This window comes from Bubalus kerabau, chromosome 20 (assembly GCF_029407905.1).
Source record: "Bubalus kerabau isolate K-KA32 ecotype Philippines breed swamp buffalo chromosome 20, PCC_UOA_SB_1v2, whole genome shotgun sequence".
Taxonomy (NCBI): Eukaryota; Metazoa; Chordata; class Mammalia; order Artiodactyla; family Bovidae; genus Bubalus; species Bubalus kerabau.
Genome location: NC_073643.1, coordinates 12,961,581 through 12,986,666, shown reverse-complemented (window position 1 = coordinate 12,986,666; position 25,086 = coordinate 12,961,581). Strand labels below are relative to the sequence as shown.

Genomic DNA, 25,086 nt, shown 5'->3' with positions numbered 1-25,086 from the left:
CATTGTGGAACAACTTGATCAATACTGCTGTCATACAGTAGGCATTTAAAAGTGTCTTCAGGTCTGCATCCTACCTCGCTGTCTTCTAGATCCTTCTCTCAAATCTGTGAGCCTAGTGAGCTGCGGTGCACACAGCTGGCACTGTGTATCTCCCTAGAACTGGCAACTCCTCCTGAGCCATGATGGTAGTTTCCTTAGCTTAATTCTGAAAAGATCTTTCCTTCTACTGCTTACGGCTTTTTGTATACGGTAAGCTGGGCTTCCAGTTCTCGCACCGACAGTGTAGGCACTATTGCCGCAGAAAAGCAACCTTTTGTAGTCCAAAGCTGACCTCTTTCCCACGCTCAGGAATACCTGGCATCTCTTGTGCTGTGCTCCCCAGTGTTAGTGGCCTCTGTTTCTGAGGTCAGACGTCTGGGAGTGGGTGCACAAATACCCCAGCTCCCTCTCTCCTTGGGTGCGAAACCCTGAGTATGTGCTCCACGGAAGTTGCCTGCAGGGGTAACCAGCTTGATAACATCCTTTATTAGCTTCCTTCCCTGCCCTCTCCCTCTCCTGGTCCCGCGTCTGTGTTTCCTGAGATTGTCTTCCAAATAAATAACTGCCCCCAAATCCCCATTTTGATCTCCCTGAGCAGGGGAAATGAAACCGACATGCCCTCCTGGCTCACTGCGGGGAGGCTGCACTGCAGGTTTTGGTACCACACTGTCACTGGCACATAATCCTCACAGTCATATTTGAAGACCTTTGAGACCAGTGATCTCCGCAGTCTGCTGCCAGTGGGGGATGTACGCACCAAACTTGCCCTAAACAAACTGCTACGCAAACCCAGGCTTGCGAGCACATCTAACTCCTTTGTGCATCTGTCTTCACACTTCTTGACCGTGAACCCGGCATCCACTGACTCCCTGCATCTTCCTCCTACCCCTTGAAAGAGGCTTATGGCCCTGCTGAAGATGAAGACTGTTAAGAGAGCTGCCAAGACAGCACCGGTCACCTCCACCTGCATGGCCAAGGAAGTCCTGAGAGCTCCCTTTTAGAGAGCAGCCGGCAAAGTGGTGCAGACTGATGGCCAGGAGGGAGTGGAAGCTTCCACAGAACAGCTGGCAAGGGTCCTGTGTGCTGAGTTTTGATCCTCAAGGTCCATTCTGCAGACAGATATTGAGTTCCCTTATCTTCCCAGCATCAGACCACATCTGTCAGAACCCCACTTCCTGACACCCTCACACATACACTTTTCTATCCTCAAATCTCTACCACCTTCTTCCTTCTACAAGGGAATGTAGAAAGGAGGCTTGGCCTGAATGTTCTGGAGAATCAGAAAAAGATTGTTGTTGCCGTCCTCTAAGCATACCCACAGGAGGCCAGCAAAGCAACCAAAGACTTTGTGGAAATGTCTATCAATAAGTTACTGCTTGATATCTCATTCTTGAAAGAGAAAGATGTGGTTAACAGAGCAAGTATGTCATGCACACTTTCTGAACTGAGGAGAACATAATGGTAGAAAGAAGGCTGGATGTTACATCAGAATAAGATTTTTTAGCACAGGATTCTGCCTGCAGATAGCATGATGTTTCAGTGATCTTAGGTTACTCACTTTAACTCCAAAGATGTAACATATCTCCTCAGTGGCACCAATCAAGCAGAGCTTTAACTGTCTTCTGCTCTCTTATTATCTTCCACAATTAGGATTCCTAAGGATTTGTGCTTTTTATCTCCAGAGCTTAGCATCTCACTTCTACTTAGTGTCAATGATAAATGCAAAAATGCCCTGTACCGTGGCTCTGCAACAAACACTATCAGGAGACTGAGGCTATTTTTTGCTGCCCAAATCTGCACTGTGACTTGTTTTGATGGCTGAATACAAGGGAAGTGATGCCCTGTCCGTTCCACACTTCAGCCATGCACACTTCCGCTTGCTTTCTCAGACCCCTGCCTGGCTTCCACGTGAACGAGTTTGGTCTTGCTGCTGAAAGTCGAGTCCACCCAGCTGAGGTCCTCCTGAACCAGACAGCGCCCAGCTGCCTGCAGCTGTGGGGTGTGAGCCCCACAAAGATGGGAGGACTGCCTTGTCAAGCTCAGTGTGACCCACAGAACTGTGAGCTATGTAGGTGGTGGTTGTTTTTTAGCTCCTAAACTTCGGTTTGTTACACAGCAGGAGTTAACTGATACAGAATTCCATATTTTTGTCTGATTTATGAATGAATGGATCGACACTCATGGGAAGAGTGGCAGGGGGGCAGCTGACAGGGTTCCAGATGGAAAGAGCATCACTGAGTCCGGTCCTGCTGAACAGACTTGTCTTGTTCCTCTAAAGGGGACAAAAAGTCGGCACGCTTCCTCATAGCTGTTCTGCTGGCATGCAGCTTTGATGCAGAGTGTGCAGTCTAGCGAGGATTTAGAGTGTCTGCACTGACTCTCGCAGGTGGCTCTTCTGAGTTCAAGTTTATGTGTGCCATACTTGTTACCAACAAAGTGACGGTGTCATATCCTGAAGGAATTATTTTTTCTCAAGTCAGTATTAGTCTTGAAAACTCTGCACCCACTGGCAGTTAACTGTAAAGCTTCTCTTAAAAACAGCCTTGCAAACTCTCCACCCCACTCCAGTGCAGCAGGTCTCCAGAGCCCTGTTCCCAACACAACCTGTGCGTAGTCTCTTAGGTGGGAGGTTGGAGCTGCCACTGATGTTTGTCCTTTTTCTCTGGGGCCCAAAGACAATTTCGTAAAACGCGGTCCGCTCTCATGACTAGGGAGCGCTGGGTACAGTAGCACAGGCTGCACACTGCATACAAGTCGTCAGGGGTACCACGCACGTCACAGGTATCAGAGACGTGGAATTTATTACAACGATTTTCCAGCAGATGGCAGTCAAGTGTCTTTTTCTAACAAAAGCAGACTTTCTGAATTTTCTGACAGATGGAAGTAAAGCTTCTGGAGGACAGGGTGCTGTTTACTCATTTGCGCCAAGGTGCCACAGGCTTCCCAGGTGGCTTAGTGGATAAAGAATCTGCCTGTAATGCAGACAATGCACACAGACACAAGTTTGATCCCTGGGATGGGAAGACCCTTTGGAGGAGAGCATGGCAACCTACTCTAGTATTCTTGCCTGGAGAATCCCGCGGACGGAGAAACCTGGTGGGCTACAGTCCATAGGGCTGCAAAGAGTCAGACACAACTGAAGCGACTCAGCATGCACGCATGCACCAAGGTACCATATAGTCCAGAGCTGGATCTGTCAGACTAATGTTTCTTATGTGATCAAACGAACTCCATTTCAGAAGAGACCGTCACCTTCATGCTGTTGTTTACAGCCTGATTTTGGCTTTTGATAGACAGCCCAAAGCTTAGGCTCTGAGTTTACCAAGCCATGGTCCCTCAAACAACTGTGACATGCCAGGCCTGCCCAGTGCCAAAGGACCGACTCAGAAGGGCTGGACAGGAGAGGCAGTGCATGGGGAGCCTGGAGTTCTGATTACTGCTCATGCTGGGGCCCCACAGCAGGTCATCTCCTGGCTCTAAGCTCCAGTGTCTTTGCCTCCGCCCAAGAGACGGATGGCATTCTCAGAGCTCTTCCAGCCCTGAAACATAATGAAGGCTTTTTATGTTGGTTCCCAAAGCAAACTCAGCACTGCAGCTTGTGAAGCACACAGCTGTGTACCCAGCCCTCACACGCAGAAGGCTCAGTGCACAAAGTCCTTACCCGGTATCAATTTTTCACAAAGAGCTTTCGGGAACATTAAATTTTGAATTTTTATATTAAAGTATGGATATATTATAAAGTATAAAGAAGTCTAAAACTCTTAAACACAAAGATAAATCAAGACTTTAAAGACACTTCTCCCCTGCAGCAGGCCTCACTTTCACCCCCACTAGTGCCCATGGTTACTTTGGGGAAAATCTTGAAGAGATGCTGGACAAACTTCGATTTTCAGGGCCAGTTGGGCCCATGCTGAGGGTGCTGGGAAATGACCCATGATGAGTTAAACCAGACCCTAAGTAGCCCCTCATTCAATGCCAAGCCAGTGGAGTCTGCGTTTTCCTACACTTTTCCTGGAACCTTCGAGGGCTTGCTTTGCACTTGAGGGGCAAAAGATTCTGTTTATAATTGATTTGTCTGTAGCAGAGGAAACACTCATGGAAACTCTAGAGAGACTCCAGCCAAACTTGGCTCCGCTGGAAGCTGAGGGAGCAGGGGCTTTTCTGGCTTCTTGTCTGTGTTGCTCCAGAGGGGGCCTGTAGTACCACAGGGCGGCTCCCTCAGACCTTCTGACAGATTCACACAACTTTATGATGCAAACGTGTATCAAAAACCTGCCAGAAAATTCCTAGGGAAACAGCCGGTTTCCCCTTGAATAGCCCTAATTAGGAAGACGCTGTGAGAGGCTTGGGGCCAAGGAAGAAGTGAGAATCACTGGGTTCTGGGGTCCACAGCTTGCAACATCAGGTTCCTCCTTCCCAGCCCAGTCTGGGGTGAGTGAGGGACAGCTGAACAACCCCATGGTGCTTGGTCTTTAGGGAAACCCTCCACCTACTCCTCCCTGGCCTTCGGGATGCCTCCTGGGTAGAAGGGCCTCAGACATACTCCTTCTTTGGACTAACTCAGAGCCTCCTGTTAATCAGCCCTTTCAAGTTCCTTGACTATTTACATAGCACGTCTCTGTCTCGAGATGTCAACAGTGCAACATCAACCCAATATTTACTTCCAAACATAAATAAGTCTCCACCGAGTGTCTCTGGCACATGGTATCAATCGAGACAGTGCAAAGGGTGTGTGTGTATGTGTGTGCCTGTGCATTTTCTTTCTCTGCAGGAGAAGCAAGGAAGGGCTCTCCTAGTCCAGCTGGAGGGAAGGGGATAACCCCCCAATGACTTCCGGAGGGGCTGCCAAACCTACACAGCCTCTGAGCCTTTTCACAGATTTCTTTTTCTAAGTGCTTCTGCTTGAGGTTTGCAGCAATGGTCTCAAGTGAAAACCAGGCACCCAAAGCCAGCTCCAGAGCAGCAGGCTCTGAGAACAGGTTCGGATGACGGAGGGTTCGAGTTGGTCTTTCTGAAGAGGGTGGCAAACCCGCTGCACGGCCCAGCTCTACAACACCTGAGAGCAGACAAAGCTGGCAGGTCCTGGGCCTTTTGGGAAGAGGCTGGCCATGGTTCTGACCAGGCGATGGCACTGCCCTTTGCTCCAGGCCATCTCATTGGCAAAAGGGGCCAAGAGGAGGGAGGGGAACGGTTCCTGGGTTGGAAGCAGTAGAGAAGGATGCAGTTTTCTCCTTCACTGAGTTTGTTTTGGCGAATTGTACAAGGGAGCAGGCAGAAGAGGAAGAGAGAAGCCTGGGGCCCTCAATGAGGCTTTTCCTCTTAAAGTAAAAACATCCCAGCATCTCTACTCTCTCACCACTTGACTCAAAGGCTGGCTTGATGAACTGAAGGCACTCCTTAAAGGTGCAAGTCCCATATACCATCTGAACAATAATGAAACTTCCTCCTATAAACAGGCCTTTATGACTGTCTTGAAGAGGCCCCAGGGCCAGGCCATTTCAAAACCAATCAGGAGCCAAAGGAAAGGAGAGGGGACTCATTTGAATTTTTCTCCCCTAAAAGAGTTTCCTATTTCAAAGTTTTCTTCCTGCATGGTGGTTTGGCAGGCTACTGTAATCCTCGCACAGAAAGTTTAAATTATGGCTCCCAATGTCTGCTAACAGCCTGGCTCTGGGAAAGCTGATTAGGATCCATTTCAGAATTTGAAGAAGGATCTGGTTAGCTGGGGGCCCCTTGTTGTGGATTTTGTGTCAGAGCCAGGATCTGCCGCTGCCGAGCAGGAGAGAGTGCCTGACATGCCAGCGGCCAGCCTTCCAGAAGGCCCAGAGGCAGAGAAGGGGGAGAGCATGAGGCAGGGAGCCTGGAGTTCGGCTCTGGAGAAGGCATTTGCTGACCCTAGAAGGGGCTTCTGTTTCAGACAAACAGGCAATGATGGGTATGTTGGTGGCACCATGGTGACCTGTAGGCGGAGCCAGGAGCTGGTGGCACAGGCTCTTTACCTGGCCCAGTGCTGCTCATGCTGGGCTCAGTCACCATCTCTGGTCACTTAACTTCTTTTCCCAGACTCTTCAAGATAGAGAGAGGGCTCCGTTACTTATTACCTCTGTCATTTCATCCTGAGCTGGCTACCTAGCAGGGATCCAATACTGTTTGCTGAGTGAAGGCACTGGCCAGCTCGAAAGTATAGAGCATGCCGACCTGTAGGCCTGTGTGGCATAAAAAGTCCATCCACACTGGGCCAGCTGCCTTGTACACTTCCAGTACCAAGTCACCATCCGCGTACATTTTGGGGAACAATATTTGGGGCTCATGAACTCAAGGCACTGGCAAGCAACCATATGCAGCAGTGTCAGGAGCTACAGCAAAGGGAATTTTAAGACATGTTACTCGAGAAAGGGAAGAGGACTTGAATATTGCTCACTTGCCTTTAAAGGTCCCAGTGAAGTGTTACCTGGTTCACAGTGGCAGCTAGGTGACTCTCCCCTTGAGAGGACTGGAGGGAATGATATGTGAAATATGGTAATAAGCCAGAATCGTTTAGCCCTCCCATCTAACCCAAATATTAGGTCCATTAGTCAACAGATTTCTGGATGGTCAATGTAATATTAGACCTCTATACACAATGAATTTTTCTTAGGTTATAGACACAGAAATCCAAGTTGACAAGAGATCTGTAGTTCACTCAAAGAGATAGAGAATAGACTTCTTGTTGCCAAGGGGAGGGGGGATGGGGGAGGGATGGACTGGGATTTTGGGATTAGTAGATGTAAACTATTATACAGAGGATGGATAAACAACAAGGTCCTACTGTATATCATAGGGAACTATACTCAAGATCCTGTGATAAACCATAATGGAAAAGAATATGCAAAAGTATATGTATACATAAATAAATGAATCACTTTACCGTATGGCAGAAATGCAAATTGGAAGTCACTGTAAATAACTATAAACATTGTAAATTAGCTGCACTTCAAGAAAATAAATTTTAAAAAAGAGGTCTGTAGTTGAAGTTTTAGGAATATATTTCAGTTTCAGTTCAGTCGCTCAGTCGTGTCCGACTCTTTGCAACCCCATGAACTGCAGCAAGCCAGGCCTCCCTGTCCATCACCAACTCCCGGAGTCCACTCAAACCCATGTCCATTGAGTCAATGATGCCATCCAACCATCTCATCCTCTGTCGTCCCCTTCTCCTCCAGCCCTCAATCTTTCCCAGCATCAGGGTCTTTTCCAATGAGTCAGCTCTCCGCATCAGTTGGCCAAAGTATTGGAGTTTCAGCTTCAACATCAGTCCCTCCGACGAACACACAGGACTGATCTCCTTCAGAATGGACTGGTTGGATCTCCTTGCAGTCCAAGGGACTCTCCAGAGTCTTCTCCAACACCACAGTTCAAAAGCATCAATTCTTTGGTGCTCAGCTTTCTTTATAGTCCAACTCTCACATCCATACATGACGACTGGAAAAACCATAACCTTGACTAGATGGACCTTTGCTGGCAAAGTAATGTCTCTGCCTTTGAATATGCTGTCTAGGTTGGTCATAATTTTCCTTACAAGGAATAAGTATCTTTTAATTTCATGGCTGCAGTCACCATCTGCAGTGACTTTGGAGCTCAGAAAAATAAAGTCAGCCACTGTGTCCACTGTTTCCCCATCTATTTGCCATGAAGTGATGGGACCAGATGCCATGATCTTTGTTTTCTGAATGCTGAGCTTTAAGCCAACTTTTTCACTCTCCTCTTTCACTTTCATCAAGAGGCTCTTTAGTTCTTCTTCATTTTCTGCCACAAGGGTGGTGTCATCTGCATATCTGAGGTTATTGATATTTCTCCCAGCAATCTTAATTCCAGCTTGTGATTCCTCCAGTCCAGCGTTTCTCATGATGTACTCTGCATAGAAGTTAAATAAGCAGGGTGACAATATACAGCCTTGACATACTCCTTTCCCTATTTGGAACCAGTCTGTTGTTCCACGTCCAGTTCTAACTGTTGCTTCCTGACCTGCATACAGATTTCTCAAGAGGCAGGTCAGGTGGTCTGGTATTTCCATCTCTTTCAGAATTTTCCATAGCTTATTGTGATCCACACAGTCAAAGGCTTTGGCATAGTCAATAAAGCAGAAATAAGATGTTTTTCTGGAACTCTCTTGCTTTTTCTATGATCCAGCGGATGTTGGCAATTTGATCTCTGGTTCCTCTGCCTTTTCTAAAACCAGCTTGAACATCTGGAAGTTCACGGTGCACATATTGCTGAAGCCTGGCTTGGAGAATTTTGAGCATTACTTTACTAGCGTGTGAGATGAGTGTGATTGTGCGGTAGTTTGAGCATTCTTTGGCATTGGCTTTCTTTGGGATTGGAATGAAAACTGACCTTTTCCAGTCCTGTGGCCACTGCTGAGTTTTCCAAATGTGCTGACATATTGAGTGCAGCACTTTCACAGCATCATCTTTTAGGATTTGAAATAGCTCCACTGGAATTCCATCACCTCCACTAGCTTTGTTCGTAGAGATGCTTCCTAGGGCCCACCTGACTTCACATTCCAGGATGTCCGGCTCCAGGTGAGCGTCAGTGATCACACCTTTGTGATTCTGGGTCATGAAGAGCTTTTTTGTACAGTTCTCCTGTGTATTCTTGCCGCCTCTTCTTAATATCTTCTGCTTCTGTTAGGTCCATACCATTTCTGTCCTTTATCGAGCCCATCTTTGCATGAAATGTTCCCTTGGTATCTCTAATTTTCTTGAAGAGATCTCTTGTCTTTCCCATTCTGTTGTTTTCCTCTATTTCTTTGCATTGATCACCGAGGAAGGCTTTCTTATCTCTTCTTGCTATTCTTGGGAACTCTGCATTCAAATGCGTATATCTTTGCTTTTCTCCTTTGCTTTTCGCTTCTCTTCTTTTCACAGCTATTTGTAAGGCCTCCCCAGACAGCCATTTTGCTTTTTTGCATTTCTTTTTCTTGGGGGTGGTCTTGATCCCTGTCTCCTAAACAATGTCACGAACCTCCGTCCATAGTTCATCAGGCACTCTGTCTATCAGATCTAGTCCCTTAAATCTATTTCTCACTTCCACTGTATAGTCATAAGAGATTTGATTTAGGTCATACCTGAAGGGTCTAGTGGTTTTCCATACTTTATTCAATTTAAGTCTGAATTTGGCAATAAGGAGTTCATGATCTGAGCCACAGTCAGCTCCTGGTCTTGTTTTTGCTGACTGTGTAGAGCTTCTCCATCTTTGGCTGCAAAGGATATAATCAATCTGATTTCAGTGTTGGCCATCTGGTGATGTCCATGTGTAGAGTCTTCTCTTGTGTTGTTGGAAGAGGGTGTTTCCTATGACCAGTGTGTTCTCTTGGCAGAACTCTGTTAGCCTTTGCCCTGCTTCATTATAGGTCTTCACAATAATCCTACACTTCATTTGCCCTTGTCAGTGTCCTATAAAGTCATTACATTTAGTTAGTCCTTTAAGAGTAAAATATTTTTCTTAAAGAACTCCTCTGCCAAGCTCCTTACTGCACTGTCACTTTGCCTAAACAGACAACCCACTCTGAATGGCAAGTGTGTTCATGAACCTTGTACTGAGCTTTACTTATTTTTCCTTTTAAGGAGTACAATCACAATTTTATCTATGACACCGGAAGAGAAATGAGGTTTCATCTACTTTAAAACAGCAAAACTTCCAGTTAGGTGAATTGTCCTGTGTCATAGTAAGTTTAAAGAAAAGATTAAGGTTTTACCCACTTTTCGGAACAGCATGCATATGATAGACAAAAGATACCACTAACCCTTTGCTGCTTTCCCCCTTGGGAGGCAGGGTCTATTTCCTGTCCCTTGACTCTAGGGTGGCATGTGGCTGCTTCGACAGAGTACAGTAGGATGATGCCTTCCCAGTTCTGGGCCAGCTTTCAGAGAACTGGCGGCTCTCACTACACTCTCCCAGAGCAGAGCCTCCACGTAAAATGTCAGCCCAGTCTGCTGGAAGGGCCACATGGAGAGGCCCTGAGTCTCCATGGGGAGGGAAGGGGCCTGGCGGAGTCCAGTCGCCCAGCCATCTCTACGGTGACTGTGCTCACCCCCACCCTGTCCCCAGATCTCTCTCCTCTCTGCATGGAATATTCATCTGTCCTTCCCCGCCTGGAAAACTCAAACCGAATCCAAGGTCAGACTTGAATGATACCTCATTTGGGAAATGTCCTCTGACTATAACTGGGGGCTTCTATTAAGTGCTAAGTATTAAGTGCTAAGCATTTGGTCTAAGTTACTTCTATACCTCGAGCTGGATATTAGGGTCTCTGTTTTACAGCAGAGGAAGCTGAGGATCAGAGAGGGTAAGCAGCTCTCCCAAGGTCACACAGCTGGCAAGGGCAAGCGCAAGGGTTCCAGTTCACAGCTGTCAGCCTGCAAAGCCTGTGCCCTCATCTACCATGCTGCACTCTTCTGCCTTTTCATTCCCCTGGAGTGGGGACAGGGGAATTAATGGTATTCTTCACAGTTTCCAGAACACTCATTACCCAGCACTCACCACCCTCAACTGCATTTACAGTCTGTATGCTCGATGGAGACGCGTTCAAGGCAAGTCACAATCACTGCGGCATGCAGGCACCTAGCCCAGTGTTTGGTTCAAAGCAAGTATTCAATAAATATGAGTTGAAATCAAATACTGCTCTTGGACGGTGAGCAAAGCTGTTTGACCTACACGTCGTCACTTGCCAGCTTCCTCAGAACTGTTCTAGACCCTTCCTCCCACTGCCACTTAATGGTGACCTTGTCTGGTGAAGGCCCCTTGACTGCCACCACTTCATGGCTAGTCCAAGGCAGAGAGTGCTATCTGCCTTCTTGGACCTGGGCTCTTTGGATCACACACAACTGGGTGACCTCAGGGTGCTGGCCATCCCATGACACCCTCTCCTGCAACTACATTCTTTAAACAAACATAACAGAAACAAAGCGAAGCAGATGACAACTGGAAGGAGGTGGGAGTGTGTGCTCAGGAGAGAGGGTGCTCTTAAGCAGCAGAGGAAAGTCGGGGCCAGAGGGAGGGCCTTCCCATCACAGGAGGGGGTGGGCACAACCACACACTCCCCACTCCATGTCCCTGTCTGGTCCCATGCACCCAGCCATGGAGGACAGTGTTTCCTCTCTTCTGAAACGTCCATACAGGGACTTCACTGGCGGTCCGGTGGTTAAGACTGCACTTTTATAATATAGGGGGCACAGGTTAGATCCCTGTTGGGGAACCAAAATCCCACATGCCACAGTTCGTGGTCAAAAAGTAACCAAAAAAAAAAAAAAAAAGAGAGAGAGAGAGAGAGAGTGAGAGAGAGAAGCAAGTAAAATACAAAGATATAAAAAAAGGTGTCTAAACTTACTTGAAATTTTTGGAACACAAATTAAAGCAACAGTGTGATATAATCTTTAAAAATGAATAAATAAAATGCTTGTACAAAGACAGAGGAAGTCTCTCTCTCTCTCTCTTTCACACACACACACACACACACACACACACACACCCCCCAAAGCCCTTGTTGTCTTCAGATCTTAAGCACTGAGCTGGCTTTGTTCTCTACCCACAGACCAGACAGACGCCTTGGCAGGAAGGAGTTGGAGTTGGAGAAAAGGGAGAATTAAGAGTCTAACTGGCCACGCAGATTAAACAAACAACAAATGGACAGGTTTTTTTTTCAAAAAGGTAATATCCGCTCCTGGCAAACATATGGGAAAATAGGCACTTCTGATACACTGCGTGTGTAACCTTTAAAGAGGGCAATTGGCAACATGTAATAAAAGGCTTAAAATGCGTATTTCTTCTGACTCAGTAATTTTGTTTTTAAAGTTTCCTTTTAAGAGCATAATAAAAGATTTGTGCAAATATTTGGCTCTAAGCATATCCTCTGGTGCAGTTACAAGAAGTGTGAAGCCAGGAACCACCTGAACCCCAACATCTGAGGATGGGGATCTGCCGACAACTGCAGCCCAAGGACAGCACTGGACACAGGTTTTTAAAAACAGGGAAAGATGTTCACAGCTCTGTGTTCAGAGAAAGCCAGGCTATGAAACAGTACCTGGGGTGCCTTCAAAGCATGGGAGCCGGAGGTAAACTTACTTTCAAGTGATATGGTCAATGTATCTTTCTTCAAGCCTGAAACACTTTTTAGGTGAAGAATCTCTGAATTTAAAGCAATCAGTCCAAATGTCAATCTGAAAAAATGTACCACAAGACACTATTTTTCCTGTTTCTAGATTTCTTAGATACTCTGAAGTATATGTATTTTCAGATTGAGAATTGAATCTATTGCTTTCACTTTAGACGTCCTGCACTTGAAACATATTAGGTATTTTACTGGATAACTTAATACACTAAAATAAGTAGGTGCTACGAGAATGCCTGCTCTCTATTATGTAGAGAAAAAGGTCAAAAGGTAAAGTGACCAAAAATGGTCACTTTTAGGTTAAGAGTTCCTGAGTACTTGACAACTTTTTTCTTACTGATATATTTCTATGATTGATCAAGAAATACAAGCTATTTTGGAATCCCAAAGAAACTAATCATTTTAGTTTAAAGCATCCATCCAAAAATCATGTAAAAGGCTTTCTCCACTTGCCTCTGAAACCCAGAGCGCTAGAAAAGCAGGAACTTGGTGTCAGGAAGTCCCAACTGCAGTCCCTGTGCTCCTCTAGGAGCTGGGAACTCAGCTGAAACAAGAAGAGACAGGACCCCACTCAGCTGGCACATTACCTTCCAGTGCAAGAGGCAGACCTTCCTCAGATAATGCCTCTGAAACCATTAATGATGAATACAGAGGCTCTGAAGTCAAGGACCCCAGGTCTCTGAGAGCATAGTGCAAAGCAAAGAAACTATCCTAGACTTGAGGGTGAGAACACCCCTCTTTCTTGAGAAAGTGACAAGAGGCAAGACGTGAAGGATGAGCAGGTGCTCCCTGTCGAAGGAGGCGGGGAAAGTCTGTCACCTGGGGCACCTACAAATGAACCCCCATGGGGTTGGGAGAACTTCTGATGGAGCCACCTGGGCAGCACTCTGGACACATAGCCTATCTCCATTACTAGAGTCCTCTGGGTGGAAATCTTTCCCATATTCCACATGGGAGAAGAACAGAGAGTGGCTCTGTAGCTTCCTTTCTTATTTTATGACAAGTAAACAAGCCAACCATCCACATCCCAGTCCCAGCTGTTACTCACCAAGCTTCTGGTTTGGAGTGAGGCTTCCACCATATTGTGTTAGGACTGGTGGCAACTCTGCTAGGGAAGCCCCAAGAAGAAGAGGGTGAAATTCTGGGGCTCCTTCTGAAGTGGTCCAGTCCTCGGGTGTGAATGACCTCATGAGGAGTCAAGACTCCATTCACTGCCTGGAGGGGACCTTGCTCCAGGAAGGAAGTTCCAACATGAAACCTCTTTCAAGGAGCTCTACTCCAGCAAAGCAGGACAGCTGGGTGTCCGGATGGAGACTCCCTGGGGACTCACGATCTCCACTCACCTTCCAGAGCAGCACGGCCAGCAGCAGGAAGATGAGGATTCCCACCAGCAAGCTGATGGCAATGATCCACCCCACGACGTAGCCTCGTGGCTCCAGATTGTGCAACGCCTCGAAGACCACCTGGGAGGCAAAGCAAGAGTCAGCTGGTCCCCCAAAAGAAGCACCCACCACGCAAGGGGGTCCAACTTGGGCTTGACATTGAGGCTGAACCGGAGAGATGTGTCCAGACTGCTGTTGCTATAAAACGGACTCTGTTGAATGCTTTCCTGGTTGTATTCTGATGGGTTTTTCACTAGAATCTGAAAAGGCACTTGAAGTCTCAATTCTTGAAGGGCTTGTAAAGACAACAATCTTGATTTAAATACCATGAAGTGAATGTAAGCGTGGTGAAAAACTTTGACGAGGTACTATGTTCTTGATTCAGAAAAGACAATAACAGTCTCTGTTTTATTATGGGTTTTAAAACAAAGGACATGGGTGTGCCCTCCAGATAAGACAGGACTTCTGAGTGTTCAGCGCACTGTGTAACTTACTGTAATTACTGGATTAATGCCAGTTTCCCTAGGAGACTGTAGATCTCAAGGGCTAGGCACAGTCTGCTTTGGGTCACATGGTGATGCCTAGGACACTGAAGGCATTCACTTGAGGAGCTAAGCCCTGGTCCCCAAAGGGAGCCATAGGGTCTTCAGAACCCATGTCTCAGTGAGGCAAGCTGTTCCAACTTTTATTAACCGCGGCGGTGTGCTGGCTCATTCCAGCGCTGCCAATGGTGTGCCTCTCTTGCCAGCCCCACATCTAAGGACATTACGGTGGTATTCTGAAATGGTCCATCATGAGTATTTACACCACTGAAACTGACACAGGAATCAGGGCTCCCACACCCTCCCGCCATTGTTTAACACGTATCAGCTCAACACTGACTGCATCCTTTGGCTCTGTTTTTGCCCCACTGGTCCCAGTGGAGTTTATTTTTGCATAATTCAAAGCATCCATTGTGTCCTCTGCGGCCAATCCTCCCAACACACCACAGTCCCATTCAAGCTGCTGCTCTTTGCTGAAGAGACGGAAATCTCCGCTCTGGGCAGCCGCTGTGTCCCTTGGCAGACAGGCTGGCCCGGCCACAGGGCTTTGTCCAACCTGGTCCGTGTCCTTGGAATGTCTAGCCCCTTCTTGGAGAAACCTACCTAAACCTTGGTCAACCCTGGAAGCCAGTTGATGTTTTGCCTGGCAGGAAGCCCAGGGGTCCTGCTCTCCTGCTCAAGCCTCAGTGGTGATGGGGCCCATGACTGAGCTGACACAGCCTAGCACCATTTATGCTCTCTATATAGGGCCTGGCTTCCCTCTCTCTAACATTTCTTGTAGGCTCTGTGCTTTCCTTGCAATCTCCATCTAACCCACACAATCACCCCAGGAGGTATTCAGCACCGTCCTGCTCTGGGCCATTTAGCTCAAGTGGAGTCAAGATTTGAACTCAGGTCTAGCCACCCTCGAAGGCCCAATCTAAGCTGGTCACTAGCACATCATAGAGTGTGTGGCTGATGGTGGCTCTTTAAAGACACTCTGTCAACTAAATGAATCATTCACTGTTTCTCCCTTGGTGAAAAGGAGACCAAACGCAATCCTCTTTGTCTCACTGTCTTCTTTCCTAGAGGCGGGATAGGAAGGGGGATTGTGCTGGGGGAGAGGACATCCATGAGACAGATCCTGAATCCAAAATATTATCTCAAGGGAAATCAGGCAGAAGAGAAACCATTCTTTTCTATGTTGGGACAAGTCAAAGAAAACAGCCTACAGAACATAGTGGTCACTTTGGGGAATGGAAATGAGGTTTCTTTGTAGCATATACTCATTGGCTATGTGACCTTGGACAAGGTACTTGACCTCTCTGAGCCTCAGTTCTCTCATCTGTAAAACAGGGGTAGAACAGCCCCTCCCCAGAGAATTCAAGGGGCTAACGCACATGCCACACCTGGCAGAGTCCATCCCGACACATGCTGGGTGCTCCCATCAGTATTACTAGCAGTGCTGGCAGGAAGGTTTTTTTTTTTGAGGTTGTGCATGGTTGGCACACTTAATTAAAAAAAAAAAGATTTATTGAAGTCAGTATACATATAGAACAGTGTAAGTAACCTATGTATGCAGTTGAATGCATTTTCATGAACTGAATGTGAAAGAGAGATTTTCAGATATGGGGGAACCCTGAAGAAGGAATACATGGGGGTGAGGGGAGATGGGATAGAAATGGACTGTAAAGTCTGTCATCTTAATCCTACTCTTTTCTATCTGGTTCAGATTAGAGATTCCTGTCCTTCAAGACAGACTCATGGCTTTGAGTCACTGCCTCTAAAAAGCTGTGGATCAAATCATCTCCGCACTCAGAATCTCTTGTGGTATCAGGAACAGGTGAACGATGAGGCACGGCAGCCAAGAGATGCACCCTTGGGCAACCAAGGTCATCTTTTCAGTTTCCTGCTCTGTGCAATGGGGAAGTAGGATAGTCTCAGAAGGTTCCTGGTCTCTGGTCGCATAGTGAAAGGCTGCTGAACTTTTTTTGTTGACGATGAACTGCTGAGACAGGCTGTGGGCTCCATGGGGTCAGCTGTGAGCCCCGCCCCTGGATCAGCCCTGTGGCTGCACAGACATGCTGCCGGCTGCTGGTGTCCAAAATCTGTATCTCGGCAAAGCCACTTTGGAGGTCTGGTTTTGTGGATGCAGAGACAGTGAAGAGAATCCACTACAGTTTAGTCTGGCAAATTCCACAAGAATGCCCTGTCACTTCCCTGGAATGTGTGCTTAATCTTTTATTATTTTTAGTGATGCCGTTCATCATCTTGGACGTGTGCTTTATGCTTTGGCAGAGCTGGTTCCTACACATCTCGACTCTAATAAACTCATTGTGGGGGAGGGTCTGAGCAGCCGGCAGTTCTAAGAAGCCACATCTTAGATAAAAGCCAAAGGAATAGCAGCATGGACCACAGAGAGAGGCAGGAAGCACTGACAGTCCAGTTGGTTGCCACCATTAATAAGCAGGATGCTCCTGCTAAAATCCTTTATTTTAATCAAAAGAAAAAGTGTTGAATCAGTCCATGGTATTTCTTAAAATGAAAGCACAGTCAATTTAAAATATTATATTTGTTTCAGGTATACAGCATGGTATTCAGTATTTTTACAAATGATATGCCATTAAAAGTTATTAAAAGATAATGTCTATAATTACTTGTGCTACACAATATATCCATACTGCTTATTTATTTTATACATAGTTATTTCCTAATCTGATCCCTGGTACCTCTTTAAATATCTCTTCTCCCCATCCCCAGTTATTGCTTAGGGTCAAGCCTGAGCATCTCTCACCAGTATTGTTTCAGGAGCCTTGGAGGAGCCTCTTTGCTGTTAGAGTTGCTTTCCTAAAGCACAGGTCTCATCACATCACTTCTCAGTTTATACTATAGATGGTTTCCCTTTATACTGAATATACAATTCAGAGTATGTGTTATGTGAGTGTGCTCAGTCGTGTCTGACTCTTTTTGACCCCATGGACTATAGCCTACCAGGCTCCTCCATCCATGAGATTTTCCAGGCAAGATTACTGGAGTGGGTTGCCATTTCCTTCTCCAGGGGATCTTCCTGACCCAAGGATCAGACCTGTGTCTCCTGTGTTGGCAGGCAGATTCTTTTTTTTTTTTTCTTTTTCCTTTAATTTAAATTTATTTATTTTACTTTGGCAACCCACTCCAGTATTCTTGCCTGGAGAATCCCATGGACGGAGGAGCCTGGTAGGCTGCAGTCCATGGGGTCGCAAAGAGTTGGGCACGACTGAGTGACTTCACTTATTTTACTTAGAGGCTAATTACTTACAATATTGTATTGGTTTTGCCATGCATCAACATGAATCCGCCACAGGTGTACACATGTTCCCAATCCTGAACTCCCCTCCCACCTCCCTCTCCATACCATCCCTCTGGGTCATCCCAGTGCACCAGCCCCAAGCTTCCTGTATCCTGGATCGAACCTGGACTGGCGATCCATTTCTTATATGATATTATACATGTTTCAATTCCATTCTCCCAAATCATCCCCTACCTCCCTCTCCCACAGAGTCCAAAAGACTGTTCTATAATCTGTGTCTCTTTTGCTGTCTCGCATACATGGTTATCGTTACCATCTTTCTAAATTCCATATATATGCGTTAGTATACTGTATTGGTGTTTTTCTTTCTGGCTTACTTCACTCTGTATAACAGGCTCCGGTTTCATCCACCTCATTAGAACTGATTCAAATGTATTCTTTTTAATGGCTGAGTAATACTCCGTTGTGTATATGTACCACAGCTTTCTTATCCATTCATCTGCTGATGGACATCTAGGTTGCTTCCATGTCCTGGCTATTATAAACAGTGCTGCGATGAACATTGGAGTACACGTGTCTCTTTCAATTCTGGTTTCCTCAGTGTGTATGCCCAGCAGTGGGACAACTAATCTCAAAAATATACAAGCAACTCCTGCAGCTCAATTCCAGAAAAATAAACGACCCAATCAAAAAATGGGCCAAAGAACTAAATAGACATTTCTCCAAAGAAGACAGACAGATGGCTAACAAACACATGAAAAGATGCTCAACATCACTCTATCAGAGAAATGCAAATCAAAACCACAATGAGGTACCATTTCACGCCAGTCAGAATGGCTGTGATCCAAAAGTCTACAAGCAATAAATGCTGGAGAGGATGTGGAGAAAAGGGAACCCTCTTACACTGTTGGTGGGAATGAATGCAAACTAGTACAGCCACTATGGAGAACAGTGTGGAGATTCCTTAAAAAGGCAGGCAGATTCTTTACCACTGAGCTACCTGGGAAGCTCCCGCTAGGGAGTTGGGCAGGCCTGTTAAAACAGTGCCTTTCTCAAATTTTAATTGTGTAAGAATCACATGAGGAATCTACTTAAAATGCAGATTCTGAACGAATGGGTCTGGATTGGGGCCTGAGAATCCACATTTTGGTTATACTCACTGGTGATACTGATGAACCACATTTTGAGTAGAAAGGGGATAGAGAATACTCCAGGATGCCGTAGAAAGGACATGAAATCATCTTTTGCCTGACTCCCAAGTCTTACATGATAATAAATGGGAAAAATGATACATGCTATAAAGTTATATGAAAAAATCATTATCAATTTAACATATATAAAACTTAAGCTTTGCAGAAAAAGTAGGAAGTTTTTAAAGTAAATAGGTGTTTTTTAATACCATGGTTATTTTTTCCTTTTTCTTACTTTAACTATTTTTTTAAGAGTTTCAGCATCTGGAAGCCAAGTTAAAAAAAAAAAAAAATTAAAAGGAGAGGCTCTGCTCCAACATCTTCTGTTCCAAGAAGACTGACTTACTCTGCTTTTCTCAGCAGGATTAATCATTCTCTGAGCTTTTGGAAACAACAATTGTCAACCTCTCTTAACAGAGAAAACCTGCGATAGCACCCCAATTTGTAAAACAGAAAAAACGTGGAGATTTTCTGTATCTAAAGAAGGTGGGCAGTTAAGAGTCCTGCCTGATCAGCCTCCCTTCCCAAGCCAGTCCCTTGTACCCTAGCCCCTGAACCAACTTAAGGGAACCCACCCTCCACAAGGGTTAGTTTTGAAACCACTGTGGAGCACTTCATCATCCCAGTTCTAAGTCCTCCTCACTCTGTAACGTAATGATGTATCTTACTTTCTATGGACTCCAGTAAACTGAATTCTTACAGAACAAGGATTTGAATGCATGTTCTCCTGTCACATAGACCAAGGTAGTGATCCATTATGTGATTCATGAATGTGCAAACTAATAAATTCAATGTCTTTTCTGCCATAACATTAGATGAAGTATGACTATGATTCACTCTGCAACAAAAGAGAGGGAAAGATTTGAAGCTAGAGTTTCTGAGTGTGTTTTTCCTTTTTCCTACTTCAAGAATAAATCGGCAAATGTTATTTCTTTTGAGAATCCTGGCCATCCATCCATCCCATCCATCCATTTGTCTGTCTGTCCATCCATTCAACAATGTCATATATATATATATATAAAGTATATATAGGACCTAGTATGTGCCAGGCACTGTGGGGATCCTCAGATCAATAAAACAGGCAGTCTTTGCCCTCATGGAACTTCCAGCTTACAGAGAATACTTGCCAGTTTAGACACAGAAATGCAAAATTATAATTTAGAAACTGCCCCCAAGGAGAGGTTCATGGTTAGAAAAGACTCTAAGATAAGCATGGCAGTCAGTAAGAAATTTCTGAGGGACTGCCTGAGCTGAGAGTTAAAGGATAAGCAGAAATTAACTAGTCAAAGAGGGATAGGAACAACATTCCAAAAAGGAACAGCATGTGAAAAACCTCTATGGCAGGAGACAGCTTAGCAGGGGTGAGAAACTGCCAGCAGACGCACAGTTAGAGCAAACGGAATGAGTAAGAAGCCAAGGGAAGATGATCAAGATGAAGCTGGAGTGACAAGGAAGGGCTGGAGACTGTGTTAAGAATTATATGCTTTACATTAAAGAAGCACGTGACTTCCATCTGAAAACTGGCCCCATATAGCTTCTCGATGGCTGCACTAAATCAAGCCAAACCTGCAGTTATTTTGATCATAATTTCTAATTCCTAAATAACTTGGTTTAATAGGTTATTTTCCTTTTCATAAAACACTGAAATTCAAGCTTCTGATTCTCCTTTATTCACTTAGAGAATTGCTCCAAAAAGCAATGTAGACCCTCTTTTGTCTTCCTGAGGCATGGCTTTGAGAATTCCTTATAAATAACCCTTAAGAATCATCAGATTCATTCATAAAACTATCGGAGAAAACTGTTAATAAGTACAGGAGGAGTAAGGGATGCTTTAAATACTGCATTATGGATACTGTGGAATTAAACCTAAAAAACCAGAGAGAATTATATGCTTTATCTTAAGAAGCATGGGAAGCCAATGAAAGTTTTTAATTAGGGAGTGACATAGTTTGCATTTTGCAAAGAACACTGTGGCTGCAGAATGAGTGTAGGTTAGCAAGGAGAACTTTGTGTGGGGGTTCAAGGAACAGGCCCAGTACGAAGGCTGAAGAGGAAGTGGTATCACCAGGGGAGATCCACACTCCCAACGTAACAGGAAGGAATGAGAAAGGAGGAAAAAGACTGAGGCGAGGGGGAGCCTGCAGGTTTCAGAGGGTGGAGGGAAGGAGGCTGAGAGACAGGGCAGCAGAAGTTCTGATTAGCGAAGGGATAAATAATCGCACCGGAGAAGGCGATGGCACCCCACTTCAGTACTCTTGCCTGGAAAACCCCATGGACGGAGGAGCCTGGTAGGCTGCAGTCCATGGGGTTGCTAAGAGTCATACACAACTGAGTGACTTCACTTTCACTTTTCACTTTCATGCATTGGAGAAGGAAATGGCAACCCACTCCAGTGTTCTAGCCTGGAGAATCCCAGGGACAGGGGAACCTGGTGGGCTGCTGTCTATGGGGTTACACAGAGTCGGACACAACTGAAGTGACTTAGCAGCAGCAGCAGCAGCAGCAGCAAATGATCACAAGTAGCAGACTGAGGCTGGGGGTCTTGTGTGTCAGGCGTTAACCAATAAAACATAAGAGAATTGAGGAGCCTGAGGATCTGTCTGGCTCAACAGATTCCTAGAGGAGGACAGCCATGGGGCGGGGGCAATGGCAGGCCCACAGGCTGGGCATCCTGCCTGCAGCTATAAACTTGAACACACCTGAGGCTAGCAAGCTGGCATCAGGGAACCACCTTTCAGTCTGGGGTAGCTGGCAAGCCAAAACCACAGCACTTGATTCACTTGCAGGTTTCTGGAAACTTATGTACTGACCACTGTAAATACGCTTAATGTCATAGCTGGAAATGCTCAGGTCTCCAAAAGGCCTGAGAACATGACCAAAATAGAGTACAGCTGGCCCAGGCCTGGCTGGACAGGGGGCTTCTAGGGCTGAGGGGACAGCTCAGCATCAGCAACACCTGAGGGGAGACTCAGCTCCAGGCCCCCCTGGCTGAAGGTCAATTACAAGGGCAAGATGCTTTCCATAATCGACATCACACACAGGTCTCACAGAGGGAAGGAATGTATGTAAAACAAAAAGTGGGGAAAGAAGAACATCTGGAACAAGGAAATGCCATTTTCACCTGCTTCTAATTACATCTAACAGTGGGGGAGGGGGCAGGGAGAAAGGGCTGTGGGAGCTGGAGGAAATGTTCTTAGCGGAACTACATCTTAAATTGCTCTCAGAACAGAGCCTTCAGAAAGCAGCCCAGCTCAGGGGAGTCTGAAGACTCAGACTTATGGAGATGACCTCAATGAACAGAAAATAAATTGCATTTGGCAAGCTGGTTGTTGCAAGTCTGTGCTGTGATAAACAAAGATGTCAAACTTGCCCCTGGCTGCGGGGTTTCAGGAATTCCTTGCTCTGTTAGAATTTGCAGAGAGATGAGCTAGACTGGTGCTAATTCCTTAATTGTTAAGAATGGGTCACATTTGTTGAGAACTTACTGTGTGCCAGACATGGTGGTGAGAGGTTTTATATCTATTACTCCTGAGAAACCTCATGACCGCTCTTTAAAGGGCGGGGCGGGGGGGGCGGGGTAGGGGGAGAACACAGCTCCTTTGCCGCAGGCTAAGGAGGGCCCTCGATGAGTGCTAATTCTCTTGATGAGTAGCTGTGCATCTGGTTAGGGACCAGGCCACAACAGGAAGAGTTCCAGAATCAACAGACCACTAAGTTAGAACATGATGTGTTTGTGAGGTCACTGGAGCCAAGGGTCTCTCCTAAGACGACGGGCCAGCTGTTCGCCACCCATGGCTGTGTTTCCTACCAACCTGCCAGGAGTGGTGCTCCACTGTGTGTGGGCCAGACAACAGGCCAGCTCGGGCCTTGGGAGCAGAGGATGAAAGGAGCCTCGGCCTTGCAAACAGTCGGCCTTATGCCAGACCTGGCTCTTTCACTGATAAGCTTCGGCATCTCAGGCTGTCATCTGGGGGCCTCAGTTTCCTCATCAGAGGGTAGATGCAATAATATTTCGCTCACAGGGCGATGTGAGTGTGTCAGGAGATAATCACATCAAATGCCAGCACATCACAAGAACTGAGCATAAATGAATGAAAATGAAATCATTAAGCAAAATGGGGCACAGAAAGGCAGGCCGTGCAGAGCCCCCAGGGTCCGGGTGGAGACCAGTGCCACCTGTGCTCACCGCTGCTGGCTCTCTGCTCATATCTCTCAGGTCCCTCGATCCGTTCCCTACACCCAATCATGCATTCACCTCTAGTGGCTGCATTCCCTCAGGGCATGGGGAGAGGGGGAGGATCTTGGTGCTCAGTATCTCCTGGGCAGCCTCTGTCCAGTGGCTGACATAACAACAGGAGGGAGAAAGCCTAGCTCCCTTGCTTCAGGGTAGGAGAACTCTGAAGTAATACTTGAGCTCCAGAGCTCTGCTGAGCCTGAGGCCCCTGGAATCCCACTTTTGTTTCCCTCGTTCTCTTTCCCTATCCTGTCTCCTCACTTCTTTCTCCATCTCACTGGGAACACTTCCTTTAAAAAAAATCTTGTACCCACACCCTCATCTGAGGGTCTGCTTCTTGAAACTCTATCCTAAGACATCATCTGACTCCACCTGCAGGCTGACCTTCCCCTGTCCACTTAGAAAATGCCTTCCCTATTTGTTCAGGGGTCACTCTTTCCATGCAGCTTGTCCTAACCTCTTCAACTCAGGCTTTCCCAACACAAAAGCACACTGTGGTGTGTGTATGTATGTGTGTGTGCTCAAGCATGTGCGTCTGCAGTGTTTACCTGTTTGTGCTATGGAAGTCTTGAGGCTAATTTTTTTTTTTTTCTCATTCATGTTTATTGGAGGTCCAGTTCGTGTCTAGTTAAAGAATGTGAAGGATGGGACAGCAGCCTTGCCCTAAAATACAGACTTCCATAGCAGTGGTTTCCTAGCTCCATAGAGCCCAGGGGTTTGATGAGGACACGTAGAGGCCCCTCAGAGAAAACAGAGATACAAACGGGGTGAGTTACAGGCACCCCACCTCTGACTCAACCAAAGCACATTTCAAGTTAGAAATGGGTTCTGTTGCTTGCAGAAATGATAATGATAAGCATGACGACAGCTGGAAACCACCGGTTGACAGTAAACTGACCATGACTCTTGGGGTTTTGAGGGAGGGAGAAGCTATTCTTCATTTGGTTCCTCCCATCCTTGACCATCTCTTTATGCAGTAGGCGTGTGTGTTTAGTCTCTCAGTCATGTCCGACTCTTTGCAACCCCTTGGACTGTAGCCCATCAGGCTCCTCTGTCCATGGGATTTTTCAGGCAAGAAAACTGCTGCTGCTCTTGTTAAGTCGCTTCAGTTGTGTCCAACTCTGTGCAACCCCATGGACTGCAGCCTACCAGGCTACTCCGTCCATGGGATTCTCCAGGCAAGAAGACTGGAGTGAGTTGCCATTTCCTTCTCCAATGCATGAAAGTGAAAGTGAAGTCACTCAGTCATGTCCAACTATTAGCGACCCCATGGACTGCAGCTCACCAGGCTCCTCCGTCCATGGGATTTTCCAGGCAACAGTACTGGAGTGGGGTGCCATTGCCTTCTCCCAAGAATACTGCAGTGGGTTGCAATTTTCCTCCTCTAGTGGATCTTCCTGACCTAGGGATTGAACCCATGTCTCCTGCATTGCAGGTGGATTCTTTACTGGCTTCCCCATCAGGGAAGCCTTAGGCAACAGGAGCCACTATTAACTGACTGCCCACGTGGATGTACCAGGCAAGGGGCTTTGCATCAAGATGTCATTTGATCCCTCCAAACCCCTTAGGTCCAGTACTCTTGCCTGGAAAATCCCATGGACAGAGGAGCCTGGTAGGCTGCAGTCCATGGGGTCGCTAAGAGTCGGACACGACTGAGCGACTTCACTTTCACTTTTCACTTTCATGCATTGGAGAAGGAAATGGCAACCCACTCCAGTGTTCTTGCCTGGAGAATGCCAGGGATGGGGGAGCCTGGTGTGCTGCCGTCTATGGGGTCGCACAGAGTTGGACACGACTGAAATGACTTAGCAGCAGCAGCAGCAGCAACCTCTTAGGACAGATACTCTACATGTGACTGGCACAGATTGCTAGACCTCTGCCGATATAAATCTACCTGTCTAGTTCTATCTCCTTGGCCACCATCATTTCTAGCAAGTGATGATCATAACTTTCCTGTAGCACCCTACAATCTACTGTCCACACAGTAGCCTGTGATTTTTAAAAAATATACATTGGATCATGCCATTCCCTGCTCAAAACAAATGCTTGCAACAGTTTCCCTTTGTAACCGGCCCCTGGTGTTGTATGGTGTGACCCTGCCTATGTCTCCCGTCATGGATGTCTTCCTGTGTCTCCTGTTATGGATGTCTTCACCACTCACCAGGTGCTGCGCCCTGCTGTTGCAGCCTTGAACACGCCAAGCTGTTTGGGTCTTCACACAGCTCTCCTTCCTCTCTGGGACACTCTTCCCTGTGCTTGGCAAGCTAATTCCTCCTCACTCTCTAG

At 46.4% G+C, this 25,086-nt stretch overlaps 1 protein-coding gene across 1 annotated transcript in view; it reads right to left on the bottom strand.

Moving 5' to 3' along the window:
- ITGA9 (integrin subunit alpha 9) overlaps positions 1-25,086 on the bottom strand; it is a 360,880-nt gene that overhangs the window by 1,038 nt on the left and 334,756 nt on the right. The window contains exon 27 of the mRNA XM_055558670.1: positions 13,528-13,647. Coding sequence (XP_055414645.1) covers positions 13,528-13,647 — 120 coding nt within the window. The remainder of the gene's footprint in view (positions 1-13,527; positions 13,648-25,086) is intronic.